Source organism: Trichosurus vulpecula, chromosome 2 (genome assembly GCF_011100635.1).
Source record: "Trichosurus vulpecula isolate mTriVul1 chromosome 2, mTriVul1.pri, whole genome shotgun sequence".
NCBI classification, from domain to species: Eukaryota; Metazoa; Chordata; class Mammalia; order Diprotodontia; family Phalangeridae; genus Trichosurus; species Trichosurus vulpecula.
In genome coordinates this window covers 200,727,779-200,740,121 of record NC_050574.1, presented here as the reverse complement: position 1 = coordinate 200,740,121, position 12,343 = coordinate 200,727,779, and the positions used below count along the sequence as shown (strand labels likewise).

The 12,343-nt window shown below is 42.2% G+C and overlaps 1 protein-coding gene across 1 annotated transcript in view; it reads left to right on the top strand.

Moving 5' to 3' along the window:
- The window catches only part of NEB (nebulin), a 239,440-nt gene extending 232,896 nt beyond the window's left edge, over positions 1-6,544 (top strand). The window contains exons 162-165 of the mRNA XM_036744010.1: positions 1,723-1,815; positions 2,555-2,698; positions 3,373-3,479; positions 5,695-6,544. Of these exons, the coding sequence (XP_036599905.1) occupies positions 1,723-1,815; positions 2,555-2,698; positions 3,373-3,479; positions 5,695-5,868 (518 nt within the window). The 3' untranslated portion in view covers positions 5,869-6,544. The remainder of the gene's footprint in view (positions 1-1,722; positions 1,816-2,554; positions 2,699-3,372; positions 3,480-5,694) is intronic.
- The last annotated feature ends 5,799 nt before the right edge of the window (positions 6,545-12,343 follow it).

Genomic DNA, 12,343 nt, shown 5'->3' with positions numbered 1-12,343 from the left:
GCCCTTAGTATATCATTTCATGAACTGCAGCAGCCTATCTGGTCTGTACTCCTAGAGTCTTTACAGAAGCAGCCAGGTGACCCCTCGATTAAAGCAGCCAGGCCTGGAGTCAGGAATACCCGAGTTCAAATCCTATCTCAGACACTTACTAGTTGTGTGACCCTGGGCAAGTCACTTAATCTGTTTGCCTCAGTCTCCTCTGCAAATGGGGATGATAATAGCACCCATCTCTCAGGACTGTCATGAGGCTCAAAGGAGACGCCGTTTGTAAAAGTGCTTAGCACAGTACTTGGCACGTAGTAGGGCCTACATCAATGCTATTCCCCCACCTTGCCCCAAGCTGCGTAGGACACAGTAGGGCCTACATCAATGCTATGCCCCCCCTCACCACAAGCTGCGTAGGACACACAGTAGGGCCTACATCAATGCTGTTGCCCCCACCTCGCCCCAAGCTGCGTAGGACGTACCAAAGCTTGTCCTTCCCTGGTAACAGCCTTCAGGGAAACCAGAGCAGGCCACAGGTAGGGAAGGATGGGGATAGTGGCAGAGGGTGGGAATGGAGACGGAGCAAGAGGAGTAATGGAGTAAGCCGGGGAAGAGGAAAAGGCTGGCCAAGCAGAAAAGAGAAGCTTCCTTTAGTTTGTCATTTGCTGAAGTGACAGATTCTTCAGCTTCCCGTCCTTTCACATTAACCTGGGAAGAGGTTTTTGCCTTGATGTCCGCAGCGCTCCACACACGCTGTAGCCTCACAATTCCTATTTAGTTGAACTGACATTACTCCAAGGTGCTCCTAAGAATAAACGGCAGCAATAAGAATTTCCATTTCTAACTGCGCTTTAAGGCACAGAGCTCCTCGTACGCCTTCTTCCTCTGATGCAGGCGGTGAGGGCCCTACCACCCCCTGTTACAAAGGAGAGAACTGAGGCTCGGAGATGTAGGGACTTATCCAAAGGGGTCACGATGAGTAAGTGGTTGAGCCGGGACTCAATTCCAAGTCCGACTCCAAGGGCGCTGCTCTTCCCAGCATAGCTGCTTCTACCCTCCCTCTTTTTTCTGTGAATGAAATAGCTTTTTTTTTCCCGGCCTATCAATCAACAAGCATTTATTAAATACCTACTGTTCTAGGCATGGAGGATGCAAAGACAAAAAAGAAAGTGTCTGAACTCAAGGAGATTACTTACCTTTGAATGGGAGAAATCATGTGCATAAAAGATATAAAAAAATACAAATGGAAGATTAATTTGGGGGAGGCACTGGCAAGGGGGCTGGGAAGAATAAGCACCTACTATGTACTGAGCATTGTGATAATGGCTGTACAGACGTGATCTCAGTTGGTGACTAGCAGGTGGGGAGATAATGAAAAACTTCATTTAGAAATTGGTGGTTGAATTCTGATTTTTAATCCATTCTGCTGTCCATTTCCATTTCTCTGGGGGAGGGGGAGAAAAAAAAGAAATTTCATGATAACTTTATTATATATTTAGAAGGAATAGCAGGTTGTACATAATAGATTTGCAGTTTCACATACAAACATCTTTTTATTATACTATGTTACAGAAATACTTGTTTTATTCCATAAATTAAAATAAAATAAAATTTTTTTAAAATTTATTGGTTGAACTGAAGGAAACTAAGGATTCTTTCAGGCAGGGATCTGAAGAAGGTGAATTGAAACAGTCTCATAGAGTTCATGAGTTCCTACAATTTATGTTTCCCTAAAAGGCTTACGGGTTTGGCGTACCAATCCTGGCTCAGTTTTTGACTATGATCCGGCAGAAGACAACATCCAATCCCGAAGCTTACACATGGTTAATGGTAAGTAATTCTTTGAAAATGTGTATCAACAAAACAATCAGGCAAATTATTACACTCTGTATGTCTCATAGAGTATATAACTTGCCAAATTCCTGCCAGAATAATAATTTTTTTTCAGGCCCTAAAAGCCCTCTCCCCAGATTTTCCATTTTCCTGTCATAAAACTGATGCAGAAGCCAAAAGCACTTCTTGTATTTGATTCAAGCTGATAAAGGATTTTATTCCATATATATATGGAATATAATATATATATAATATATAATAATATAATATATAATATATAATATAATATATATATATATGTATATATATTATGTATACACACACATGCGCGCACACATATACATATATCAGGTCATTTTTTTTGGTCTAGCATATATAAAAAAATCATTTTAATACAAAATATCATAATTTTGGTTCTTTTCTTTCCTGTTTCTGTGCTGACCCTTATACTACTACTTCTTCCTCCCATTTAAAAAGTAAAGAAAAAAGGAACAAAAACGAGGAATATTTTTTAAAGGGGGAGTACATCTACCAAGTGAGAAAATATTTCGTAAATACTTAGCATTTCTTCCATCTACTTAAATTTGGAATAAGACTTAATAAAGTCAGTCACATAGCTGACTCCACTGATGTTATTGTGTTCAAATTGAAGCTACTATCTATCTTTGGTCAAAAGAAAATTATACCCCTTAAAATCACTTTCGTCACTTTTTCCTCCGTTTGTCACTCACATTAGTACAAGCTCAACGTCGGAGCCGTGACGGGTCTCGATCTGCCAGTGCATTGAGCATCAGTGGTGGAGATGAGAAATCAGAACATTCAGATCACCACCCTTCCCATTACAGCAATGGAGGAGTCTTCTTCTCAGCAACCTCAGCAGGTACTACAGCAGAAATACAAGGACCTTGTCAAGTGGGTACAGGGAATATTTAGTAAATATGATTTATACTTATAAATATTTGGTAAATAATTATATAATTCAATTGAAATCAATTGATCTCTTTATTTCATTGCTTATGTGCATATGGTAAGGCATAGAATTTGCTTTTCTTATTGAATAGGGGGTTTGGGAAGGTTCCTGAAAGTCCTACGTGTAGTAAAATCTAGAATTTATTCCCATTGATAATGAATATTTGGTTCAGGAAAAACCACACATCCAAAGACTCATGAATGGTAAACTCTAAAATGTATTTCTTTTCACATTGAATGATTGGTTCAGCATGGTTTATTGAAAACCAGCTGAAAATCGTTGAATTGAGAAACCCTGACTTGGGGACTGAAGCTAGTTGACTGTGATAAATACATTTAACCAACAGTGAGCTGATTTTTAGAACGAATGGAAAAGTCACTATGTTGTGGGTTTGTTTCTTTGTTTCTTAGCAGAAAGAGCTTGTTTTTTTTATCCTTTCCTCAAGATTTTGGCTTTGTCGGCAATAGAAAAGGCAGACTGATGATCCGAGTTTTGGAAAGAGAAATTCAGCTATTGGAAGTACAGAGCCAATGGTCTGTGACCAACTTTTCCTTCCCAGGATTAACTGTTTCTCTTTCTTGCAGCTTACAAACATGCGAAAACTACAGAGCTTCCCCAGCAAAGGTCATCTTCTGTCGCTACCCAGCAGACAACAGTATCTTCTATCCCATCCCACCCTTCTACTGCTGGAGTAAGTGAATAGTAATGCTTGAAAATAATTTTCCTCCCAAATCTCATTTGTTGACTTTTATAAAAATAATCATAGAATCCTAAGATGAGGAGAAACCTTGAAAAGTTTTTTTTCCCCCTAGAAAATGATTCTTCTGTCATCAAGGTCCATTACATTGACGTCAAAAAATCCTTCCTTTAGCAAATTTAAATCTCATGTATTGTAGGCTTCTGAGCTAAATGAGAACATATGTGCATATGAATAATATGCAACATATAGTGTGTATGTGTACATGTACATACACACACATATATGTATATATATGTGTATATATGTATACATATACACACACACATATATATATATATATTATTGTCCAAAATAGGCAGCCCCTGAATATAGCAAAATCATTAAGATATATTTCAGTCAGTCAACAAAAATTTGGGTGCTTAAGGCGTGCCAGGCACAGCCAAATAGTAGAAATAAAAATACAAGTAGAAAGACAATCCCAGCCCTTTAAGAAGTTTACATTCTAATGGGAGAAGACAATACCAAAAAAAGTGGGGGGAGCTGAAAAGGGGAGGGCAGAGGAAGGCAAAGTACCCTTTAAAAAGGGACAAACACACAAACTATACTAAAAAATGTTATTGTATTGCCAAACATTTTTTTGGGAGAACCTTGTTTTCTCTGAAAATACAGTGTTTGTATAAATGGTGAGTCTCGTTAGTCCTTATTTTACAATTCAGCCACATCTGGCACATCACCATCTTAGAAACATTCCATCCAGGTTAAATATAAAATTTGTGATACATAATGGGCTAGGAAATAAACTTTGGGAAAGGAATGTTTTACCGGGTCTCCTCTCCTCGGATGGTCTCCAGCCTATGACAGCAGTAAAAACAAATCACCCCCACTCTCTCCTCTTCACCCCCAAGCTCCCAGCCCTTGGTTCCATGTCATATACCCACAGGGCTCTCCCACCTTCACTCCATCGTCTTGGCTGACATCTCGATCTCGATAGAGCAACAAGCCTGGGCTTAGAGCCCAGCTCTTTGGAGAGTCTAAATTAAGGATGTGGATTCTCTTCCTAAGGGGCCAACTAAAAAGAATCACTACCACTATTTCTTTCAGAAACAGCAGGGACTAACTCTGAGACTCACATTGGCTTCCCCACCCTAGAGATTAACTAAAATATTTTGTTCTCACTTGACCTCTTCCCCTATTCCCTTTTCTTACTCCCTTTCTTGGGCTGTCCCAAGATCAAGATCAAAGCTTTTTCTGTTCTTAGAATCCAAGACATCTACCCCTACCTACTTTTGAGCTCTGCCTCTGCAGTTTAAAAAAGTTAATCTTACCATCATCTAAAATCTAGATTAGAGAGATTATAGACCACACCTGCAGGGAGGTGTGTTGCCTTTAGTTGGACAAATTTTTCGTGTATAACAAAGTGTCTATTTTATTTTGGGCCACTGAACACTGATGACTCTAAAAATAGCTATTTGGAACCTGTCTCCAGCTCCATTTACATTAGAATATAAACTCCTTGAGGGCAGGGACTGTGACTTAATCCCTAGTATTTTTCATTCATTCATTCATTCAATAAACACTGGAAGGGCTCAATAAATATTACTTTAATGCATGAATGAATAAGGTAATTAAATCATTTATTTAGTGAAATGAAAGACTTAAAAATAAATGTGGGTTAATATTGAAAAATCATTAGCACACATTCTACATGCTCTAAAGATAGGAGGAAATATGCAGTAATTACAAATAATAGCTAGCATTTATATAGTACCTACTATGTGCTAGGTACTGTGCTTTATAAATGTTATCTAATATGATCCACACAACAACCCTGGGAGGTAGATACTATCATTATCCTCATTTTACGGTTGAGGAAACTGAGACAGACAAGGGTTAAATGACTTGCCCAAGGTCACACCACTAGTCTGAGGTGGGATTTGAACTCAGGTCTACCTAACTCCAGGCCCAGCCCTCTCTCCACTGAACCACCATCCGCTTTAAACCATAGCAATGCTTCAAAGGTCTGACCTCTCTGCCTGAAAAAAAAAAAAAAAAAAAAAAGAAAGGGCAGTTTCACATATTGCCTCTTGCCTTTTGTGGAATGGATGGACGTGTTAAACTTCTTGACAAATTACCGTTGTGGAATATGTCTCCTTAATTTGCAAATCAATAACGCTGTGCTTTTCTCTCTTCCTGATGCCCCTACCAGAAAACCTTCCGGGCCATGTATGACTACATGGCTGCTGATGCAGATGAAGTGTCCTTCAAAGATGGTGATGCCATTGTCAATGTTCAAGCTATTGATGAAGGCTGGATGTATGGCACTGTGCAGAGGACTGGCAGGACTGGGATGCTCCCAGCTAACTATGTTGAAGCCATTTAAACATGTAATGCCAATCGTTGGGGCCTCCAAAGGTGGCCCTGTGTCCCATAATAGTCCATTATTGCCTGGCAGCTTCCAAGCTGTCTTATTGCTTTCCCATGCTGACTTAGTTTTATGATGAGTTTCTTGATCCTTTTCTCCATAAAACTATGGAGATTTTTAAAATTCTCCAGCCAAACAAATGACAAACACCAATATCACTCATCATTAAACTAGAAATATTTTCTGCAACCCTGGCTGGACTTGCATAAAAACATTTAACAGACAATGTAATTAGACTCGTCATCTACATATGAATCTTTACCTAAGAAAAATTGTCATCTGGCAATTTTGGGGTCTTTGAAAAATGAAATTTTCAAATAAATTTTGGTTTTTAAATGAGTTGAACTTTAGAAAATTTAACAAATAAAAATGGCTACTGCTGTGTCAGGTTATTGGCTTTTCTTGTCCTGAAACCTACTGTTTTTGGCATTGTGAAAAATGTTTTACTTTATTCTTTATCTGAAGCAAGAACATACAGTCAAAATAACCACAAGCCAAATGCAGAAAGAAGCCCCTTTCCTCTACTTCTCCTTCCTGCTTACTGAATGCTAATGCATGCATCTTTTCAGCCAGCTGTTCTGGGGCATAAAGCTGATGTTCTCTGTAAATTAGAAATAAAGTTCACATTTAAGCAACCAACTTGGCTGATTTAATTGGGAGTGTGAGAAACGTGGTTTTGGCGATCACTGGACTTCCTAGGCAGGGCCAAAGTCCTGAAGAAGAACCCTGTGATAATCCCTAGGGAAGGCTATACAGACCACAGGACTCCCAGAGGAAGACCAAGTGGTAGCCATCCCTTAATCTGTGGGGATCACAGGGCCTCCTAGGGGTCAGACCCTAAGGAAGACCCAAGTGATGGCCCCTTAGGATGGCAGTAAGATCACAAGGCTCCCGAGACAGGGCCGGAAGTCCCATGCGATGTCCCCTTAAGAAGGCCATGCAGACCACAGGGTTCCCCAAGGGAATCTAGAGTGGTAGCCCTCTTAACGGCACAGTGGAGATCACAGGACATCCCAAGACAAGATCCAGGAGTAAGCCTGGCAAGCTTCCACTGCCTGTTGCTTCCCTTCACTTGACCTTAGGAAAATCCATGTGATTTGCCCATTAACACCCAAAGAACTCAGGACCAGAGTGGGCAGAGGAAGGCGTTTTATTACGCTCCCCGGGAGAGCGGGTGCAGTGCTCGCAGGAACACTCACACAGATACAGCTGCAGGAGCAGGGGTAACCATTCCCTCCACTCCTGCTAGAGTCATGGTTAGTTTACAATCTTTGTTTTTTTACATAGTTTTCCTAGATTATACAGTTTATATAAATAGGGTAATAAGGATACAGAAGCAAAAGTGAAGTTAATTAGATTTTCCTTGTCTTAGTTTAGGATTAAACTATATTCTTTTACTTCCCCTACTTTCCCTCTTTAACATATGCAAATGATGCAAATCAGTAGGCCTGGATTCTTGACCAAGACCTTACCCTAGATAAGCTTGAACAGGTTCAAGTGGGTTTGGCCTCTCTAATTCCCCAGACTGCCTTCTCAAAAAGTATGCACATGGGTACAAGCCTCTGACCTCTCACCTGACCGACCTTGAGGCCTGGTCTCTGCTAAAGCTGGGGTGGGGGAGGGCAGGGAAGCACACCTTTAGTTCTGTGGAAACAAAACTCCTCCTCCCATTTCTTACAGGAGCAATGCTGGGGTCGGGGCAAGGCTTTACAGAAGAATTCGAGAGACCAACGAGGTGAAACAATAGGACCTTTACTCAGCACATTTAATTTACTAGGATTAGAGAGCCAGCCTGTGGTGCTGGATAGGCTGAGAGGTGGCCTGGGAGCCCCCTCCACTGCTCCTGTGACCATGGCAAGGCATTTAACCGCGCAGTGCTCCCAGCAATTCTCCAAGACTGAAAGTTACAGAGTAGGTAATGACCTGTCTCGGTAGAGGAAAGAAAAGAGGGAAGGAAGGGAAATACGCCTTTATACAGTGCCTACTTACTACACATGTCAGGTGCTGTGCTAAAAGTGCTTTGTACAAACGTCCCATTTGCACCTCACAACAACCCTGTGAGGTAGTGAAGAGGTTTGGGGTTGAGAGGTGCTCGACACCCCAAAGTACCGACACACCGGGTCCTGCCGAAAGAATTCGACCCAAGCTTTCTCAGCCAAGGGAAAAGGTAAAGTTTATTAAGAGTTAGCCACATAGGCCTGCCCCAAGAGATCCCACCCCTTGTGAGGCCTGTAAGGAAAGCAGGCCAAATCAATCTGAGCTAGATTGGATCTGACCCCCTTCATGGAGGCAAGATGGAGATTATATACACAAAGGTTGTGGGAGGGATTGAGGGGTGGTCTGGGGTGACCAGAGGAGGGGTTTAGGGAGGGACTTGAGGAGGAGTCTAAGGAGGAGCTTGATGGGACTGAGATGAGGTCAGACTCCTGAGTGGGAAATAGCTGAAGGCTACATGGAGACATTCGGACAATAGAGGGCTGGGGTAACAGAGCTAGGGTATAGATATTTTGATCAGGATTAAGTGCGGGAAACGGCTGGACAATGGAGGGCTAGGCTAGGCTAGGCAGAGACTTGGGCCCAATGATAATGCAAGGCCCATGGCCTTAGGGGAAGGCCAGATCTAGTTGGAAGACTCAAGAAGAGTTCAAGGGGGCTCCTAAAGACTGTATTCCAGGTTCGAGGGGGTTCCCAGAGATTGTGCCCTCATCAGTGGGTGCGATTAATATCCCCCCCTTTACGGTGGAGAAAACGGAAGTAAGCAGAGGTTAAGTTTGCTTATTAGAGGTTCCCTACACCAACGAAATTATCAGTCTGGGACCCTTTGCCCCTTAAAAAAAACCCAACCCGAAACTTACTAGAGACGTCTGTCTGGCTTGTCTGTAGACAGCCAATGGCAGGAGGGGAGGGAGGCAAGGGATACGACGAGAATCTGGCAGGAATCGCCTAAGCAAGCTTGGTCACTGTTAGCGGTAGACATCAATCAGCACTGTTATATTGGAGGTGAAAGTTTCTAGCTAAAAAAAGTGCAGATAGATTCAGGAAAAGGGAACTGGTACCAGGCAGAAGACAGCACGTCTGGAAATGAGAAAGCCTGCCTCAAAAAACACCAAGCCTCCCAAAACAAGCTTTCCTGGACTAAAAACACTCTATATTTTTTGATAATTTCATGGAACTCAGAAATGTTCAAATCCTATATATCCTTTAAATGAGGAATATTTTTAAAAAATTTTTGAGGGGGGTAGGCAGGGCAATTGGGGTTAAGTGACTTGCCCAAGGTCACACAGCCAGTGTGTCAAGTGTCTGAGGCCACATTTGAACTCAGGTCTTCCTGACTCCAGGGCCAGTGCTCTACTCACTGTGCCACCTAGCTGCCCCTAAATGAGGAATTCTTAACCATTTTTGTGACATGGGCCCCTTTGGCAATCTAGTGAAGCCTAAGGATCTCTTCTCAGAATCATGTTTTTAAATGCATAAATAAAATACAAAGGAGACCAGTTATATTGAAATAGAGCTTATCAGCATCTTAAAAAAAAAAGGCACTGGAATCCAGGCTAAGAATCTCTACTTTCAACTGAAAATGTAAAGAGAACTTAACCTAACTCAACTCTTTAAAAGAACATATTAAACTTAAAAAAAAAAACAAAAAAACTGATGAGGGCACAGTCTCTGGGAACCCCTTGAACCCTTGAACTCTCCTTGAATCTTGCCACTCGACCTGGCCTTGGCCTGAGGCTATAACCATTAAGCCCAAATGCCTACCTTGCCCAGTCCTCTATTGTCCAGCTGTTTCCCACCCTTAATCCTGTTTCCCATCCTTAATCCTGATCAAAATATCTATACCCTAGCTCTGTTACCCTAGCCCTTCATGGTCTGTCATTTCCGTATAGCCTTCAGCTATTTCCCCCACCCTGGAGTCTGACCTCGTCCTTAAGTCCCTCCCTAGACCCCTCTTCTGGTCACCTCAGACCACCCCTCAATCCCTCCCACAACCTTTGTGTATATAATCTCCATATTGCCTCCATGAGGTAGGTCAGAACCAATCTAGCTCAGATGGGTCTGGCCCTTTTTCCTTACAGGCGTCGCAAGAGGTGGGATCTCTTGGGGCAGGCTTATTTGGCTAACTCTTAATAAACTTTATCCCTTCCCTTGGCTGAGAAGGCTTGAGTCGAATTCTTTCGGCAGGAACCGGCGTGTCGGTACTTTAGGGTGTCGAGCACCTCTCACCCCAAACCCTCATCAAAACTACATAGACTTCTAAGAAGATGGTTGAAAAAGAGAGGAGCTCCAATGCTTTCACTGCCTGCCTATAACATTGCCTAAATCCATTCTTGTCCCACCAGTAAGATGTAACACAAGGAAAATTAGGAACCCCTGAGAAACCCCTAGCTACTGACAAGCACCCCCAGAAAAATATCTTTGGCATTTAGCAAACCCCCTGGGGCTCTGTGACTCCACCAAGGAAAGTAAATGAGATTATCCCACTAGTATGATAACCTGACTGAATCTTTTGATCAGCCAGGACCTTTGTTCCTGTTCCCCCCCCCCCCACTCTGTACCCCCATATCCTATATAAGCCAAGCCATCAACCCAACACATTTGCCATTGATTTGTGGTGCCGTACCCCCGATGGCCGCCGGCTAATAAATTCTCCACTTAAAACTTATACTCTGTGGTGTGTCTCACTCGCTTGTGGTACAACAAAGAGAAGAGGGCAAAAGTAGAAGAGGAAACAAGCAAACCATCTGAACTTTGGGGGGGAAATTGAAAAACTGAAGCAACTCAAAGTTCCCCAAAATAATAGATTTTTTGAAAGACAAAGCAAGACTGGCCAGCTCTCTCCATCTTTCCTCAGGTCGTCTGCCTCTGCTGCCATCTGCCATGCCCAACCGGGGATACTCCCTTCAGCTCCTTATTGCTAACACTGCCTCAGAGGAGCAATCACGGTTCTCTTTAGGCCAACTCACCCTCTGCCAGGGACACAGCTCAGCCTCATTGTCAGAGGTGAAGATGGGCCACTCCTTTCCCCATAACCTGACCTGACTGGAATCATACTCCTCCCAAGCCCTCAGGAAAGCAGGCCTGGACTTCTATTGCCTTAGAGCAAAAGAAAAAATGCTTTCTCAATATTTCTAGATCCTACTACCTGGGGAATTGATACCCCGCCCTGCCACTCACACTTTCCTTCCCCATTCCTCCCCTACTCCCAACACCACCACTGGACCACATACATAGTGTTCTACTCTCATCCCTGAACCTGACAAAAGCATGTCCTCCCCAATCCTCTTTACCCCCAACCTAGCTCACTCCACTGAAGAATAACTCCCAATCTTGTTGCTTATTGATTGAATTTTCAATCAAGTATCAAAGGATAAATGAAATTGGATCATAAATACATTAAAATAAATTTAAAGTTACAAAAGATGAGGGAGTAACTAAAGAAAATGCAAAATGGTGTCCAAGGGCTAAAAAACATCCATGGAAGTGGCAAATAATAGAATAAACAAAGAACAAAGAGCAAGAGATAAAAATAAAACTGAAGAATAAACACAAATTATAATAGAACTAAACAAGCAAATAATGGAATGCAGGGCAAAAAAATAGTAGATTTGGAAGACAAAGAAAGAAGTACAAAAAAAATTAAAATGGGATACCCAAAAATGGGCAGGGGGAGGGGAAATTAGATATTGTATTCACTGATCTCAGTAGAGAAAATTTTCCAGAGTTCGCAAGATCAGGTAACCATCTTCAAGTACAGGATTCATAGTGTAAGAAATGGGAGGAGGAGTTTTGTTTCCACAGAACTAAAGGTGTGCCTCCCTGCCCTCCCCCACCCCAGCTTTAGCAGAGACAAGGCCTCAAGGTCGGTCAGGTGAGAGGTCAGAGGCTTGTACCCATGTGCATACTTTTTGAGAAGGCAGTCTGGGGAATTAGAGAGGCCAAACCCACTTGAACCTGTTCAAGCTTATCTAGGGTCTGGTCTTGGTCAAGAATCCAGGCCTACTGATTTGCATCATTTGCATATGTTAAAGAGGGAAAGTAGGGGAAGTAAAAGAATATAGTTTAATCCTAAACTAAGACAAGGAAAATCTAATTAACTTCACTTTTGCTTCTGTATCCTTATTATCCTATTTATATAAACTGTATAACCTAGGAAAACTATGTAAAAAACAAAGATTGTAAACTAACCATGACTCTAGCAGGAGTGGAGGGAACAGTTACCCCTGCTCCTGCAGCTGTATCTGTGTGAGTGTTCCTGTGAGCACTACACCTGCCCTCTTGGGGAGTGTAATGAAATGCCTTCCTCTGCCCACTCTGGTCCTGAGTTCTTTGGGTATAAATGGGCAAATCACACGGATTTTCCTAAGGTGAAGGGAAGCAACAGGCAGCGGAAGCTTGCCAGATTTACTCCTAGACCTTGTCTTGGGGTGTCCTG